Genomic DNA, 18,521 nt, shown 5'->3' on the forward strand with positions numbered 1-18,521 from the left:
AGTTTAATATTTATTTTGAAGGTGATAAGTTTATCAAATATGTTCAAAAACCATCGGTAACGCAGATGTCTCTTTAATATACTTCTTTCTCTTTTATTTTTGAATGGACGTTACGATGATTATCCATACAAAATCATATTAAATCACGTTTTTGTCGACATTAAGTATCTAATTACGTATTGGTGAATATGTCTTAGCTTTAGTTTAGTTAGTTTAAGCACTTCCTTAAGAGTTGTTGATAAAATTGTCGAAGCACTATGAAACTTCTAGAAAACATATACTGACAATTTGATTTATTACTAACAAAACACACACACAGAAACACACAAGATAACAATCATCATAGAAAAAAATAAAAAAGAATGAGAGATAACAACAATTTTTCTTTCAAAGAACAAGGTATGTTTTACGTGTGTAATGCGTGTGTACTGTGGTTGTAATTGGCCCTGGCTCAGCATTATGCTGAGGAGCAGAATGTTCCACAGCGCTGGTCATTCTGCGAGAAAACACAGCTAGTCGCCCCAGTCGCAAAAAAGAAAACGAATGAAACATTATAAAACATAATTGAATTTATATTATTATATTAACATAATACTCATGCAATATTATTATATATGTAATGCTTCGTAAACACGGCGCCGTTTGTTTATTAATACAATTCAGGGCAACCATTTATAACGTAAATACAAGCTTTGTGTACTACACTAAAATTATAAACAATATTTACGTATGACTGCATATGCGCAAAACTAATTTAGTAGTTTTACGTAGACATACGTGAAAAAGGAGAGGTCTCCAGAAACCTGGAGAGATGAAATAGAAGAGCGGGGAATGATTGGAAAATAGTAGCGAATGTGAGAGACAATTGGAAGAATTTGGAGGTCGTGTTCTAATATTACAATTTTTCTATATAATTAAGTCTCTGCACAAAGACATCATTAAGCATAACGATCTAGCCTACTTTAAGACTTATAAGTAATTTAAGTCTAACCTAATTAACTTAAAATGATCTTTAACATAAGAAAGTGTACTCTCTATTAAAGGGGAAGACACTCTGTTCTTGTGTTGTTTATTCACTTACTACGGTTTAGCAGTAACGTTCACGTTTAGCAGTAATGTGTTGGTGACGCCTTTGGTGTCAGCAATCTTGTTGTAGTATTAAAAACTAATTTTAGTACATTTAATGAGTCTTAGGAGGTCTTTATTTATAAATAATTGCAATCGTTTATTTATTGTTTGACTTCAAATGATTGTCACCCTAAAGTGCATTGAGTATGTGCACGCGCAACCGATGCAACATTGTTATCTACACGTGGAGTCAATATATATATATATATATTTATGTTGTAGATATGCAGTAAGGCTGTATACAGGAGCAAATAATTAATTTAGAAATACTTATAATACTTTTAATTCAATACTTACTAAGAATTGGTACATCTAATAAGGACATATATTTATTTTGTAATCCTACAGCTAACATAAATTATATAGGGGAAGGTGGGGACCCTTCGTACGGTTTTCACATTTTATTTTTTTAATTTTTTCTTTTTCCATGAATCAATCACTTGATAGCTTAAATTTATAGTCTAACTATCTGAGATTCAAATAAAAAAATGACAAATGATTTCATCCGATGTTTCAACCACAATTATGATTTGAACTAAATCTGGAATACGTACGAATCTGCCCCATCAACGGGGCACCTTCGTACAGTGTTAGGGGTACCTTCTTACGCTGTGGGGTAGTTCAAAATTCATTTATTAGCAATGAAATTAAACACAAAAATAAAGATTTAACTTCTATTAAACAAAAATAAAATACTTTTCTTATGTAAAACAAAATTTAATTAGTTAGGTAACTTAAATTTAGAATCACATTTTTTACTCTTTGGTGTGGATTAGCACTTCTTATTTTCGGGTTTGGCAGTATAAATTCGTGGTTTTCCTGGCCGTCATCGTCATTTTGTTTGTTTTATTACTTCTTACAAAATGCGGATAGGGTCGAAATGCCTCTGGTGTCAAAACTGACTTCGAAGGAACTACTATTTGATGGATTGGTAAATTATTCACAGCATCTAGTTCACAAGTATCAAAATCAACCTTAGTCAAGATGCCTTAACGGTAGTGTGATATGTAGAAAGTCGAAAACTTAATTTGTATGAAAATGACAGTTCGCGTCGACAAATTTTTATACAAATTTAGTTGTACAATTCGTTCAAATGTGCCCCATCTAGTGCTGTCCGAATGTACCCCACTAACTGAATAACAACAAAATATAACTTATTTTAATATTAATAGGAAAACGTCATAAATTAAGTATCGGAGACGTATCTTAAGTATATTTTGTTAGTTACTGATAGAATACTCTATACGAAAACTTATTTTATCTACGGTAACAAGAGATAAAAACATAGATCAAAAAATTACTTACCGAGCGCGAAAACACGTCCATGCCTGTAACTTCACTCTCATCGGTGCGAATTTCACGAAACTTCGTTGATGTATAGTTGGTACCTTGACTCATGCACACATACAAAAGCAAGACTGTACTTTGTTTCGTTCAAGTTTTATTTTGACTGTATGAATGTGCCCCGCGTACGAAGGGTAACGATCTTCCCCTATAACATAAAAAAACTATACTGAATATAATAGCCAAATATGGAATACATAATATACACAATAAGGTTCAAACATTTACAAAAGGAAACAATCAATAAAATTTATTAAATCCATTTATCTAAGTAAAAGCTAATTTGCATGTGTTGTGTGATGGTGTTAAGGTGAGAGTGTGTATGTGGGGTGAGCTCATGATGCAGGTTATTTAGCGCTATTGATATTCCTAAGCATATTCCGATGGCTGAAATTAATTATTTTTTTAGTTTAGTTACGTATCAGTTTATATATCCGTGATATTTAAGCCCGTCCGCCATTTGTTTGTGTCAAATGTCGAATATACGAGTAGTGTACACGGAAGCATTCAACAACAAAAACTTTAATAAACTTTATATAAAACAAAACACGGTTGTGACAATATTGTTCTGACGCCAGTCCCTACACTACCGGTGTTGTGGGTTACTAGACTACAGCTCTTCCGTACATAGTACATATAGATGCAATACATCCATTGTACATTCTTCGACCTAGGAAGGATCCTCGAACTGTCTAAGCACTGACTGTTTCGCCCGAAGGCCCCAGTCGATTAACAAGCAATAACTTTGTTAGCGCGTTTTGGGTATAACGTCATCATAGTTATTCATAGCTACAGATTTCAAAACTATTCAAAAACGTGTAATTTGTAGTCGTCCACAGAGCACAGCTAATTTTTAATATTTAATTCATAGTTTTTTTTTAATATAGCAGGGGGCAAGCCACGTGATACCACAACCATTCAGTCAGCATTTAAGAATCGGTACGCTCTTTTCCTGAAGGACCCTTAGTTGAATACTATTCTATTTTTCGGGTGCCGTTTACGGTATAAGATTATTATAACAGTACATTTTTTTTCGTGTGGAAGTACGTTACGCATATCCTCTCACGGCAAGGAGCCACCAGCAATCGTCCGATGAAGGAAGGTAACAGCGTCGCCTTTCCGCATCACGGAGGAAATCACGGTCCTCTATGGCCATGAATGATATGAAATGGACCTTGGCACAGCAAGGTCATTCACATCGGCCAATTAGCCCTGATTTGTAAACCTGGAGGAGCTGCATCCCTATGCCTCGGCATCCCTTCGTGCCCCCGCTGAACCGTCTGAACATATCATAACAGTATATGTATTTAACACAATATTACTGTTGTTAATACTGTTATGTGTATTTATTAGAAAGTAATTATGATTATTCACTTAATATTGATTAAATTATCTCTGTAAACCTGTATCATAAGATTTGACCTTTATAGGACCGGCAATTATGTTATTTATACGTAAAGATAACGATGGCATTCGGGACAATTATGCGTAGTGAATGGTTCGATTACCTGAATATTAAAAGGCTACAATGCAAATGTAACTAAAGCAACTTGACACAGCGATATTTACTAGACGATATTTGGATATGAAAATCATCCTAGTAACCGCAGAGCAGGTTACATAATATGACGACGATGTATCAAAAGGTTTCTAAGGGAAGCAGAATCGTGACTTAGAACTAATATAGCCTCCTGTATATTAAAAATGTATTGAATTTTATAAGACGGGACAGTCTCTGAATACCTTTACACCCTTGGTACTTGGCATGTTTCAGACGTCCGTCTCTTAGGGAGCGTAACGAATTTTGGGGGGGGGGGTTCATTTTGTAAAACGTTACGATGCGGGGCGGGGATTGAATAATACGTGTTATTGTTAATATTATTTTCGACTTTCCATTACTTTACACCACATAATGGTAACTTTTAGGTATAAAGAGTCACTTTGGTGGTCACGAAACGTTTTACTATTGGGTACAGTAAAACATTACGGCACGTTACATGGGGGGGGGGTTAATAATCTCCAAAAATTGCGTGACGTAATACTTGAACGCTCCCTTAGCCTGAAATATAGATATGCCTCAAGTGTCTTAAATGTAATCGAAAATGTTACATGCGGAGGAATATGCTATGGGGCAGTTTATTTTCAATAACACGTCTCTGAATCGTGATGATGATCGATGACGTTGTTTAAGTACCCAATACAATAGAATTCACCCGGGACCTTTGATTTTGGTCAATATTTTATTTAATTTATTTATTAAGATAATTTACAGCACAATACAGAAATAGATGGACATATAACATTGTAGGCCAATTAAAAACCTTCACATATCGCTTTATTTTTTAAATAAGAAGGTATAACCGTTTTGTTGTTCCAAACTTCAAAGTTTACTAAAAAGTGCCATCTCGCTTTACATTTTTTAGTTGGTTATATAATAAGGTTCTGTTAAAAGTCACCTATACCACAAGACCGTGCTTATAATGGATTTTGTTCTTAACTCAATGCTCTAAACCTGACTATTTACCTCTACAGGCTTACGAATGAGACGTTATCGTTTCATTCGCATATAGCCAAACATTTGCAGAGTTTTTTGGGCGAGCCGCAATACCCTTTAGTGGTACTTTGATACACATGGCCAAAGTCAACAAAGTGGATTGATACTTCTTGGTTTATTATTAAGTTTATTTCGATATATGCGCTTCTAGGATTTCTTTCCTTAAAGTTATCTTCTATATCATTTACCATGGCGAGGGTTCAGAGGAGTTGTTCGGACTAATACCTGCAGCTAAGTTTCATCATCAGATGTCAAGGCAGAATAAAAAAAAAACACCCGTATTGCCTCAACGTCCGTCGTTCCACAACTGAGCGTTTCTTTAGGCAGTTTTTGCCGCGCACCACTACTATGTGGAACCAGTTGCCCACTGAAGTATTTCCGAACCAATTCGCCTTAGGGTCCTTCAAGAAAGGAGCGTGCCAATGTTTTGCGAGACTTCTAGCAATGTGAGTGTCCATGGGTGGTGGTATCACTTAACGTCAGTTGAGCCTCCTGTCCGTTTGCCTCCTATTAGCACTTAATTTACCATCTATATAAATCGTAAGCAATACATACTGTATAAATACTGAGGGTAGTTGGTGAACAAACAAAGAAACATAATAGATATTTTAATCTTTTTGTTAAATCTTATTTATTTTATAAGCCATACATCTAGTGATTAAGGCGGCTTAAAAATATAACAACGTTGCTTAAGCTTTAAATATTACTTTAACAGTTTACTATTTAATGAGTATTTTTTATAATATTCAGATCTAAGGTTCAATCTATAATGTAACTTATATATATATATCACTAAATTCGGCAGTGAACCCTGAACTTAGTATTTGATGAAGAAAGAAGAGAAAGTCGCCAGTAGAACATCGAGTTTCCTTTAGCAAACCCAACCTAGCTTTTTCATTGATTTTACACTCGAAAACTAAACTCATCTCTCTCACATCGTTTTAATCTTCTTTGAAACGAAAACTATAACTTTTTAACGTTTTATTAAATATAAAGCGACGTTATTCTATTTATTGATAATTTTGTGGCCCAAACACTAATATAATAATAAAAAATGAAAAAACGTTTTAGATTGAATTAATTCTCCAATAAATCAAATAGGAAGCTATACAAGTTCCTATACCAAAGCTTTATTTTTCATTTCTTTAGATCTCTTAAAAAATGGTCTCTATTGATCGTAAGGAGTAATTGTGACTCAGCGGGATCAAAGTGTCTTAGATTAAGGTCGTGTTTTATTTAAGGGGTCACGGCTAGTAGTCCCCGTTGAGTGCGTGTAAGATACCTGTGTACAATTATTACAGATATTGAATATACAATTCTGACGTTTCTTATCAACACAAACTATACTCCGATTTTTAATTCCGTAGAATTCTGACAGCTATCATTTTTTGACATGTGAGAGATTGCAAACCTTTTTGGCCGGGCACATTTTTCAATTTCAATACGTCTGAACATCTGAGTCTATACATTTTATTTGTTAGTGAATGTATCCATTTTATTAAGTGCGGTGCTCCACATTAAAAGTGGTTTAACGGCGAGTGATAATTACGTCCATTTACATCACAAAATTTTTAAGTATTACTAAACCTGGAATTAGTAGGCATTGAAGCTAGCTAAAGAATAAAATAAAGTAATTAAAGTTAATTCGGTATATTGTTCGTGATATTGAAATATTTGTTGTTTTTGTATTAGGTCACTTGAGTAAGTAAATATTTAGATTTTCCTTTTTGTAGGTAAAACATAAAAATACTTAGCATTTTATTTTTTATTGCCCTCAAATGCGTCAAATTAGTCTCTTTTTCGGTGGAGAAATTTTTAGTAGCAACACTTATGCAATGTCAGAATTCTACGTAATTAAAAATCGGAGTATATGTAACGATATGATTTCATCAAAAATCAGTTGTATTGAGTAAAAATATCTTCAATTATTTTGTATATAGTTTCGTAAACCCCTCGATCGAGCATTTGTTCTGTTGATTTTTTAAGCTAGTAGGTGATTGATGGCCTAACAGTTTTTTTAGGTATTAGACGTGGAATTATACACAATGTGTTTCATTGTATCCAGGGATTTGATGTTAGTAATAAGTTCCAAATTAGCTATTTATTACTTATTGGTAGGATAAACACTATTTTTGCGTTTCACGACTGCCAGATAGCGCTACTCGTCACATAAATTCTATCATAAGTTATGAGTCCGATGAAGTGACAAATGGCGAAATTTATTTTCCAAATAATTTATGTGTCGCATTGCTATTTGGAATTTTATCCATACATTGTAAAACAGACCCTTAGAGATTAAATAAACTTACAAAATGTTTTCTATGGTTTTTATGGACAGCAGGCAAACAAGCAGGCGGTTACAGTTTAGTGTTAAGCGCCGCCCATGGACACACACAACACCTGTTTGCCAGTGCGTTGCCTTTAGAAGCCCTAATTCGTAACGGTGGGCTAGTTATTATTCCTTTACGAGGAAAACTCAGCAATGAATAAAGCAGCAGCTTGAGGGGCCATTTTTTGTTAAATTGATTGTGCATTTTTGTTTCAAACGACCTAAATCCAAATAGATTTCTTAAATTCTAACACTGTAATAAACGAATTCAAATTTAAATATAAATTTATGTTAAAAACATTTCGTGTATCACATTTACATACAAATGACATTGGAATTGTTAATGTCAAACAAGGTGTTGGGAACGTTCACTCCCACGACAGCTTGTTTCTTCTGCGCTGGCTCCACTTAACGTAACAATTGCGATTTTATAACGGCTTCATGGTAAAAACAGTATTAATTAACCGATTTTAAAAGGTCGGCATCGCACATGAGCCACATTTTGTATGGTTGAACACGCTAATCGCTTAGTTTTTTTTTTTACATTATCTTTTGAAGAATGCTTGTCACCTCTGCTCACAACGTCTGAATTTCTTAAGGAGGCTGGTGATGTGGAGGACTATAAGAAATCGTTTATTTGCAAAGAAAGTGGTAACGGCTTGATCCCTTGGCGTTGAAGTGGGATCTTTCTGCATCTTCTACCCCATTTATCATGAAGAGTGTTCAGAGGAGTTGTTCGGACTAATAGCTGGAGCTGAGTTTCATTCATTTCAATTCATCATCGGACGTCAAGGCAGAAAACAACATAAAAACAAAATAATAATTTTCATAATGTCATATAATAAAACATTATAATGTCATAATAATACGTTATTTATATTTGTTGTCAAACTTAAGGCCTAAATACTCGCCCCCTCTAAATGCACCTTGCCTTTAAAAAAAATATCAACCGAATAAATAGTTTGATAGCCACGGCGTAGCAACAAGGATACGTATTCAAGATGCAACTAATTTTGTTGCCAATAACTTATTATTTTATGCACACAATGTTAATTTATTCTCTTATTGGGAGCATCTTTATCTTTCAATTCAAAGACAGTAAACCGTTATGACTAGTAACACAACTAGTAGTTGCTAAGCGAATAATTATGCACTCTGAGTACAAGAAAACAATCAACGCATCGCCGAAGATACTTCCGTGATTAATAAATTGCAAACTGAGTTAATTGAACATGAAAGCGTAAAAAAGTCAGAAATTTGCATTATCCTGGAATTTTCTAACGAAGAATTACCTCTACGAATAAATTATATTTTTGATTATTTTTCCGACCCAAATATCGGCCAATAGAATTGCACCATTCGACGTCACGTGGTACAACCTACATGGTATTATACTGATAATTTTTTGTGAAAATTTTCTCTGGTCGTTGCTTCAAGAAAAGTATTAAGTAGTTGTTTTATTCATTATGAAATTCTTGTTTGTTAACTGTACATTTCGTCTCATGGTGCAATTCTATTGGCCGACATTTGGGTCGGAAAAATAATCCCCCGAATACCACACGAGCTTCAAAATTATCGGGCATTTCCGTTTTGAAATGAAGCTTTGAAGAAGAAATTTTGAAGCTCTTGTGGTATTATAAGTGAATAAATATATATTTTTGATATTTGAGAGAATATAGCACCACACATTTGGTATATGTCAAAGGTTCGATTCGGCTAGTCTTTTCCAATATAGATAATTTGAAACTCGAAAGCGTTTAAATACGAGGGGGGCACTCAAGTAAATAATAGTTTGCTCAAAATTCGTGATTTATTATGTACTAGCTGGCCTGGCGAACATCGTACCGCCTAACAGTCGATTCTTTATTTTTTTTAAATACTTATTCTGCTATTCGGGACACCGGTCTAGCTAGTAAGATAAAAAAAAGAAAGTTGACAACAAATACATTATGTCAAAAAATAAAAAATTACCTTCCCGGAACCCCTCCACTAACACTTGAACTTTATGATATGGTATTAAAGTTCAAATTGACTTTTAAGTATTATTACGAATATTTTGTATGGGAATATAGAAAAGTGTTGTTTTTAGACTTTTTCACTCAATTTTTTTTAATTTTTCTCTTCGTAAGAACCATCCTCGTACTTCAAGGAACATTATAAAAAAAGAATTGGCCAAATTGGTCCAGGCGTTGTTGAGTTATGCGCTTACCAACACATTTTGCGATTCATTTTTATATTATAGATTAACAATTCAATACACAAAGTATTATAAAGAAGCCCGTAATCTTTTTGAGTGAGCGACTTCAGTTTATCATTGTTCAAAGAATTTTAAAAGACATACACATACATAAACACTTCAAATTAATGATTATACGGCGAAGTCTGGACTTTAAATTATCGAATGTTGGCGAGATATTATTTAACTTCAAATTACCGAGAGAACCAATTAAAGTTAATTTTATTCAATTTATCGAATATTTTTCAAGGGACCGGAAAGTAAATTCAAATTAACGAGTGCCAAATTATCAAGAGTCGACTGTATTTACAATTTATTTTTAAACCATTGTACGTAATTACTATACTAAAACCGAAATTGTTTCTCCCTATAATTGATACCGACGCGATATTCCAAACCATTATTAAATTGAAATAATTGCTTGACGGGGCGCCAGTACAGCCCCCAACAAGAATAATATCAGATATAATGAAAAAGAACAAACAACATCTTAAGTTAGGTCAAATTTCCTTTTGTTTTTATAATTTAATTTTTGACGTGACAACGTCTAATAAATCGATGAACGCCGGCTGCACGCACGAAAAGCACGACTCATTGTCCCGTTACGCTCATTGTACGTTTGCGCCGAATCTCTCTCTTCCACTCGATCGGCCTATGCGTCGGAGGATTCACTCTTCTCTTCTTTGTATCCATACAAAATATTGATAGTTAAAAAAAATGATTCAATTTTATTCATAAAGTATGCAATCATTTCATCAATGTTTTGTTATGACATCACGTTAAACTATCGTCCGTAAACCACAAAACAAAACAATACGTAAACCTAAAATTCCTAACAACGATTCAATTAATTCTGAAGATTTAAGCATACTAGGAGACACGCTAAACTCGCATCTCACTGAAGCCATTCAAAGCCAAAACGAACAGACTAAATTAATATTGGAAAACCTAAAAGAAATGTTAGACACACAATTAAAGAATAATAATAAGTCAATTATAACTGAATTGCGAGCCACAATTCAGGGAGAAATAAACCAAGCAATAGACAAATTCAGAGAAGAAATTAGAAGCGGTACTATTTACTTAAAAAAAGAAAATTCACTAAGAAAACTTGAAATTGGGGAAATTCGCAATACCATAGAAAAGCTGACAAAAGAAAATGAAAACATAAAAAACGAATTAAAAAAATTGACAACCAGTCTCGGTAGTCTCTCTAGTATGGCAACATCAACTACAGATAACCCGGAAAAAAATAACAATAGGACGATAGTTCTATATGGCTTGCATGAATACTACAAAGAGCACGAAGACGATACACATAATAGAGTAATAGATATTTTTCGAGATATTCTTAATATTGATTTAACAGGATACATTGAGGAAACACGTAGAGTAGGAAAATATACTTATGATTACAATCGTCCCCTAATTATTGAACTCATAAGCAAACGAACGGTAAAATTTATACTAGAAAACACTAATTACTTCAAGGGAACTGGATTATCTGTCATTGAATTTTTGGATAAGAACGCAAGACGAGAAAGGAAAATTATGAGGGAACAAATGATTAAGGCACGAAAAAATGGACAACATGCTATTATTAAAAATAACCAACTTTATATTGAGAGAAAATTAATAAAAATAAAACTCGACAACGCTAACAATTCATCCGAAGAACAGATGACTCACTACAACGAGACTGAAAGATACAGTACTGACCAACCTGGTCAATCAGCCTTGCCTAATTATGACGCCTACCAACAACACTCTAACAACAATTCCTTTCGCAAAACCAGATATAGTTCTAAAAATCCTCTACCAAAATTTCCAGAGTCTTTACAATAAACAAAGTACATTAGAAGCCTTCATCGATCAAGACCCAACATTTCAAGCAATATGTATTTCAGAATCTTGGCTTTCTCAAGCCAAATTAGATTTAATAAAATTTACAGGGTACAAAACTGCAGCATCCTTCTGTCGCGAGAAAAGGATTGGAGGCGGCGTCTGTATACTTCTGCAAGAGCACATCAAATGTACTGAAATACGAGATATAAGTAACCTATCAACGGAATATGTCCTTGAAGCATGCGCCACTTACCTGATTAAAGAAGACATTTTACTGGTAACTGTATACTGGAATGGAAGGAGTGAGAACATATTTTATGATATTATAAATTTAATCTTAAAATATATTAATAAACATTATTCTAAGTCCAAAGTAGTAATAGGAGGAGACTTTAATATAAACATGCTCGAAAATACACCAAAAACTACACAATTTTTAGAACTTATGCTAGAAAACAGATTAACCCAACACATTAAGGAAGCAACACACTTTACACAAACTTCATCAACATGTCTAGATCTAATATTTACAAATTTCATTGACAAAAACTTACACATATCAGTAAAGGACTTCGGATTTACAAATCATCTATCTACAGTCTTAAATATTAAAATACCAAAGCTCTCAAAGAATAATAAATGGTTTATAACTAAAAGATTATATAATGATAAAAATATAAACCTTTTTAAGTCACAACTTGCTGAAATAAATTGGTGTGATGTAATTAAAGAAAATAATAATATAAATGAAAACTATAATGCATTTCATAACATGATGACAAATACTTTAAATAAATGTATACCCAAAACAAAAATAAACCTCAAAACTACACCAAAAAAATACTGGCTAACTAAAGGTATAAAAAGGTCATCTAAAAATAAAAGATTATTAAAAACATTTATATTAAAAAATAATAACAAAATACTATCAGAATACTATAAAAAGTATGAAAAGCTACTTAAAACTATTGTAAATAATTCCAAAAAACTTAATTACATTAAAAAAATGAAAAAGTCTAATAATGTCATAAAAACAATGTGGAATGTAATAAATGAGCGGACGAATAAAAAACCATTTAAGGAAAAACATAACGTAGAACTACAGATTAACAACGTAAAATATACAGAACCAAAACAAGTAGCTAACGCCTTCAATAACTTTTTCGCAACTATCGGAGAGACTGTAACTTCTTCACCGTCACTATCGCACGCTCGCCATTCTTCATATCAAGCAGAGCATACTTTTTTTCTCAGACCTGTGCAACCCCTAGAAATATTTAATATATTAAAAAACCTCAAAAACAAACATAGTCATGGAATTGACGAACTTCCCCCAACTCTCTTCAGAGAATGTGCAGAACTGCTGACCATGCCTCTATGTATGTTAATAGATCAATCATTTAGTGAAAGCATTTTCCCAGACTTATTGTAAATTTCTATAGTTAAGCCCATTCATAAAAAGAATTTAAAAACAAATCCCAATAATTACCGCCCAATTGCCCTTTTACCAACAGCTTCGAAGATATTTGAAAAAGTTATGTGCGATCGCATCTATCAGTTTTGTGAAAAATTTAAACTATTCGATGAGTCCCAAAACGGCTTTCGAAGACATAGATCAACCACATTGTCCGTCTTTAAATATATTCAAGGAGCACTTGACATTATTAATGACAAACAATACGCAATAGGATTATTACTCGACATGACGAAAGCATATGACAAAGTTCAATTTGACATACTATTAGATAAACTATACAATATTGGAATTCGCGGTGACACTCATGAGTGGTTCAAATCATATTTATTCAATAGACAACAGCAAGTTGAAATAGAACATTTCGATCACAAATCTTGCGAAATTCAACACATTAGATCTGAAAATAGAAGGCTGAAAGCTTCAATTCCTCAAGGAAGCGTGATAGGATGCCTTCTATTTTTGATCTACATAAATGACCTTCCTAAAGTGATGCATGAGCCATGTATTTTGTTTGCTGATGACATTTCGATATTGATATCAGGCGAAAATAAATTAGAAATTAACACAAAACTACAAATGACTATAGATAAAGCGGATAGCTGGCTAAGACTACATAATCTGGAAATAAACTACGAAAAAACTAAACTTATGACATTCCATCCCTATCAAAAAACTCAAATTGACATAAAATTAACATATAATGGTTATAACATAGAAAAGGTTCAAAAGTTCACACTATTAGGTTTAGACATAGACTCCCATATAGACTGGAAGTCTCATGTAAATAAGGTTAAATTGAAACTGTCTCGATTCGCATACGCACTTCGCGAAATTAAAAAATCCACAGATATGAAAACAGCTCTAGTCACCTACTACTCATATGCTTACTCCTGGTTAAGCTATGGTGTTATCTTATGGGGTAGCAGTGTAGATGCCACTGCCGTATTTACAAGCCAAAAAAAACTTCTGAGAATTTTAGTTAATATAGGAAATACTGACTCATGCAAGCCCCACTTCATTCGGAACAATATTCTTACTCTACCTGGCATATATATACTTGAAACATGTAAATTTATTCGCAAATATCCTAATATGTATAAAAAAAGGGAAGATACAAAAACCCTTTACTCATTAAGACCTTCTCGTAAAAACCAACTGATTCCACCTACATCCAGACTAAAGTTACATCAATCAGGACCATTGACCTCCTCCATAAAAATATATAACAAATTACCAGAAAATTTGAAGAATGAAACAAATAACCTGAGGTTTACCAAATTTCTAAAGGAATTATTATATAAGAAATGTTATTACACTGTTACAGAGTATCTGACTGATAGATTTTAATTTCTTTATAAAAGTTAAGTTTATAAATAATGTTAAGTACCTTTTCGCAACGTAAAACCAAAGTAAATATACCAAATAAATAATGTATCTTATAAGAATAGGAATGTATAAGAATATAATGAAATATAATAAAGCATGCCCTTTTAAAACATTGCTGTGCCTAGCCAAGGTCCTTATTCATTATTTTGATTAATTATGTACATAAGGAATGCAATAAAGTTTGAGTTTGAGTTTGAGTTTGAACCGACTTTACAGACAACCATTTTTTGAAACTCTTCTTGTTCATTATGTTTGTCTATAAGGGGCCATCCATAAAGTACGTCACACGAATTTTAGGACTTTTGAACCCCTCCTCCCGTCCTTGTCACAGGTTGTCACATTTTTATAAACCCCTCCTCCTGATGTGACGTCACACATTTTTTAAATTTATGTATGTATTTAAAAATAATCGAGAGAAAACAGCTATTTTCATTTTTTACTTATTTTTATTAAATAATAAAATAATAAACGATTAATTATATTAATTAAACGACGACTTAAACCTTTTTAAATCCTTACCATTCAAAATTCTCGTGAATTTGAGTGTCTCACTTGCATTACAACGCCGCTCTAGAAGTTAAATGACGTTGCATGAGAGATTATCGCATAGCGAGAATGCTAAATTATTGATAAATATAGATCAAGTTCGTAAATTTTTAAATCACATCCAAACTTTGCGTTTTAGTATTTTGACGTCACAAAAGTATTGACCCCCCCATGCCCATTGTCACACGATGTCACACTTCGGTGATACCCTCCCTCCCCATTAACGTGTGATGTACTTTATGGATGGCCCCTAAGTGCATATCACATTAAACCTTGTATTTTACTTTTCAATGTATCAGTGTGCCAAGCAAATAAATTAAATGAAAATAAATAAATAAATTTAATGTTACAGATACTACCACACATAGACGGCTTCAACCACGTGGCAAAGATCGCGTCGTTAACAGACGTAGAAATAAGCTTGGTACGTGCCTGTGTCCAGAATCTAGTGTACTATGGCGTAGTTACACTGGTGCCCATCTTTCAATACTGTGCTGTAAGTAGAACATAAAAATTATTATTATAAGAGGTGGTTTACACTTAGTTTTTGTTACAATTATATATGGAAATATCATCGTAACCAACACACTTTAATGTTTTTTTTTATTTTCTTTAGAGGTCAATGTAAATGTCAGTATTGACAGGTTGTAAAATTTACTGATCGTATTATATTCGAACGATACATATTCGTTTTAAAAGCCGGCAACGTCAAGTACGTCTGTTTTACTACCAATGTGAGTGTCCATGGGCACGTAATATCAGGTGAGCTTCTTGCCCGTTTGCCCAGCTTAATTACAAATTCCAGGAGGCGTCCTAAAAAAACATTTTTTTATGTAACAGGGAGGAGGGAGGGGGCTCATCTGATGTTAAGTGATGATGGGCGGTCCCATGGACATATTGCCAGAAGGCTTGCGAGTGCGTTGCCGGCCTTTTTTACTTTTGCTGGTGTTAGACTTAACTAATTATTTTAATTAAAAGTCAACAAACTGGCTACCTGCCCATAACATTGGAATATATCCCGTATAGTGTCTAAATCGTCTTTAAAATTTCACACTAACCAAATATTAACTAAATTAGAGCGTATCAAAATCTATTTTTCAACGACGTTAATATGAAATTGAAAGTTCTAATTGAAATTCTTACAGGTTTACAGCGCAACTCCAAAATTAAGACAGTTGACGCGATGTCCGGGTCTACAGAGGCAGTGTGTTGAATTCTGCGCAAGATCACGTAAGATTATTTTTAATAATACAACGACCTATGACTTGACTGGTTTAAGCAATCGCGGAATATTCTTAGTAGTATTAAGAATACCCTACATACACATCATCACGTACATACTCTCACTTTTACACCATCACACCACACAGCCAAATTAGGTATCACTTAGTTAAATGTATTGAATATTTTTTATTGATTTTTCCTTTTGTAAATGTTTGAACCTTTTTCGTTACTACATGTATACATATTTGGCTATATCTCATAGTATATATTAGTATAATTGATTTTTTTTTAATTACAAATGTTAGCTGTAGGATTACGAAAGAAATAAATAATTTTATAGTAAAGTATTTACAATATAATGTCGTATTCTCACGATATTATATCTAACACAAATCCTCAGCCTTGCAGAATGGCAGAGGCTCACAAGTACATATAATAATCAATGAAACAATATAATCAAATCATTTTTTTTTAATTTGGTCACCAGTCGAAATTTTGTGTACACGGTTACGTGACCAAGCGTTTTATAAAGTTAATAAAACATACAGTTTTATATTACGAATTACCCGCCTGCAATATTATCTGAGGTTCAATTTTAAACTCACGCCATCTATTTACAAACAACTATACTTTCAAAGTGTAGCGCGTGACAGTTCTTTGTATTTTCAGCCCGACATTTACCAAAAGTCAGCGATTTATTTCGTATGTACGCTGGTATGACATACGGTAGTACGATACGCGATCTTTGTAGGCGAATGAAACCACAAGATCTAGCTATTAATGAGAGGAAGTTGGTGCTTTTTGGAGTATTGGAAGGGCTGATTAGAAGGGTATATAAGGTCAGTTGATTTCTTTATGAAATTCATCCTCTTATGATCTTTAAATAGCGCTCGTAATTTTTGCCAGATCAGATCGCTTGATCAGGTCTCTCTCAAACCACATCCTAATCGATCCATTCGTTCAGGAGTTAACATAAACAGACTCGTCATATAGGGCTTTGGATGTATTGTGTTTCGTTCCACAACTGAGCGTTATTTGAGGCAGTTTTTGCGGCGCACCAGCTGGCCACTGAAGTATTTCCGAACCAATTTGACTTAAGGTCCTAAAAAACGTAACAAATCTTAAAAGGCCGACAACGCATTCGTGAGTTATCTGGCGTTGAATGTCCATGGGCGGATTATCACTTAACATCAAATGAGCCCGCTGCCCTGACTGTTTGTTCAACCAAAAAATATCACATTGGGCTATTTTACGATTCTTCATAATCATGTATACGTCTTAGGTAGACTTTTTTTGCCTTGGATCCAACAATTATTATTGTGAGGTGTTAATTACAATTATTAAACGCAGTTGAGTTTATTATTAATCAAACTATATCTATTGATATAAAATTCTTAAGTTCCAATAACCGTTAAATATTTCGTATATATGTATAGCATATGTTTTTATTATAATATTTCTTACAGTTCCCAGTGACAGTTCACAATGAAACGTCATCCGTACGAAGTTGTCATAGCGCGTGCATTCGGACGTACAACGGCCTCATATGTATGGACGAGTTGTGCTGTCAGACCGGTATGTCTGTCTCGCTCTTAGAGGAGCAGATGGAGAAGGACAGCGATGTTGTGTTTATCGTCAAGTAAACCTGACTTTCTGAGACAGAAAGTGTGAACAAGGAGATGCGTTGTGGTTGATCAGACTTGACATCTGACAACTGTACATGGTCAAAGTTTTGACATCTGGTTCCATGTCATAATTGGCAGTTATAAATGGTTGAAGCTCGTTAACGTGTAGGATATTTAAAATATAACATTTGATTAGTTAAATATTATTTTGAGAGCAGTGTTCGCCTAGTGTCTTCAGCATGTGACTCTCATCCCTGAGGTCGTAGCTTCTTTCCCCGGCTTTCCCCGGCCAATTAGATTGACAAATGATCATGAAACAGGAACAGAAATCTGAGGTCAGACCTAAAAAAGGTTGTGGTGCCACTGATTTATTATTAAACGGTCGATTGATGTCTCGCGGGAATTTTGACAGTTTAACAATGTAATTGACAGATAATAGAAGGTCATAAACCTTTTATTTAGCGTCTATGTATAAAGTAATTGTCAACGTTTGCATTGACATTTTAATAAAGCGTTAACAGGCCTAGTCAAGATGCCTTAACAGTAGTGTATGTAGAAAGTTGAAAACTAAATTGGTATGGAAATGACAGTTCGTGCCGACAAATTTTCGACTTCGTAGTATTAGGCATCTTAGCTAAGCCCCCTGGGTGTCGTTAGGGGCCGTTCAATTATTACGTAAGCAGATTTATTGTAATTTATCCCTCCCCCCCCCCTCTTCCTCTTCTCAGCAAAAGTAAGTAAAGCTCTCAAAAATAATAGTACATAAACGTATTAATTTGTAGGAATCCTCGAAAATGCATTTCGTTGTCAAGCATAGACACGTAATC

General features: G+C 33.7%; 1 protein-coding gene and 1 long non-coding RNA gene across 3 annotated transcripts in view; one reads left to right on the forward strand and one right to left on the reverse strand.

Annotated features, from left to right (window-relative positions):
• LOC125049192 (GATOR complex protein NPRL2-like) overlaps window positions 1–17,967 on the forward strand; it is a 42,134-nt gene extending 24,167 nt beyond the window's left edge. For both annotated transcript variants that reach the window (XM_047648338.1, XM_047648339.1), the window contains 4 exons: window positions 15,198–15,341; window positions 15,991–16,075; window positions 16,739–16,908; window positions 17,536–17,967. In XM_047648338.1, coding sequence (XP_047504294.1) covers window positions 15,198–15,341; window positions 15,991–16,075; window positions 16,739–16,908; window positions 17,536–17,712 — 576 coding nt within the window. In that variant the 3' untranslated portion in view covers window positions 17,713–17,967. The remainder of the gene's footprint in view (window positions 1–15,197; window positions 15,342–15,990; window positions 16,076–16,738; window positions 16,909–17,535) is intronic.
• On the reverse strand, window positions 1,482–2,626 carry LOC125049194. Its single transcript, XR_007116963.1, has 2 exons — window positions 2,434–2,626; window positions 1,482–2,077 (listed from the first exon to the last, which is right to left on the reverse strand). It is a non-coding gene; the product is annotated as an uncharacterized LOC125049194 (long non-coding RNA).
• Window positions 17,968–18,521: the final 554 nt, after the last annotated feature.

This window comes from Pieris napi, chromosome 4, assembly GCF_905475465.1.
Source record: "Pieris napi chromosome 4, ilPieNapi1.2, whole genome shotgun sequence".
Classification (NCBI taxonomy): Eukaryota; Metazoa; Arthropoda; class Insecta; order Lepidoptera; family Pieridae; genus Pieris; species Pieris napi.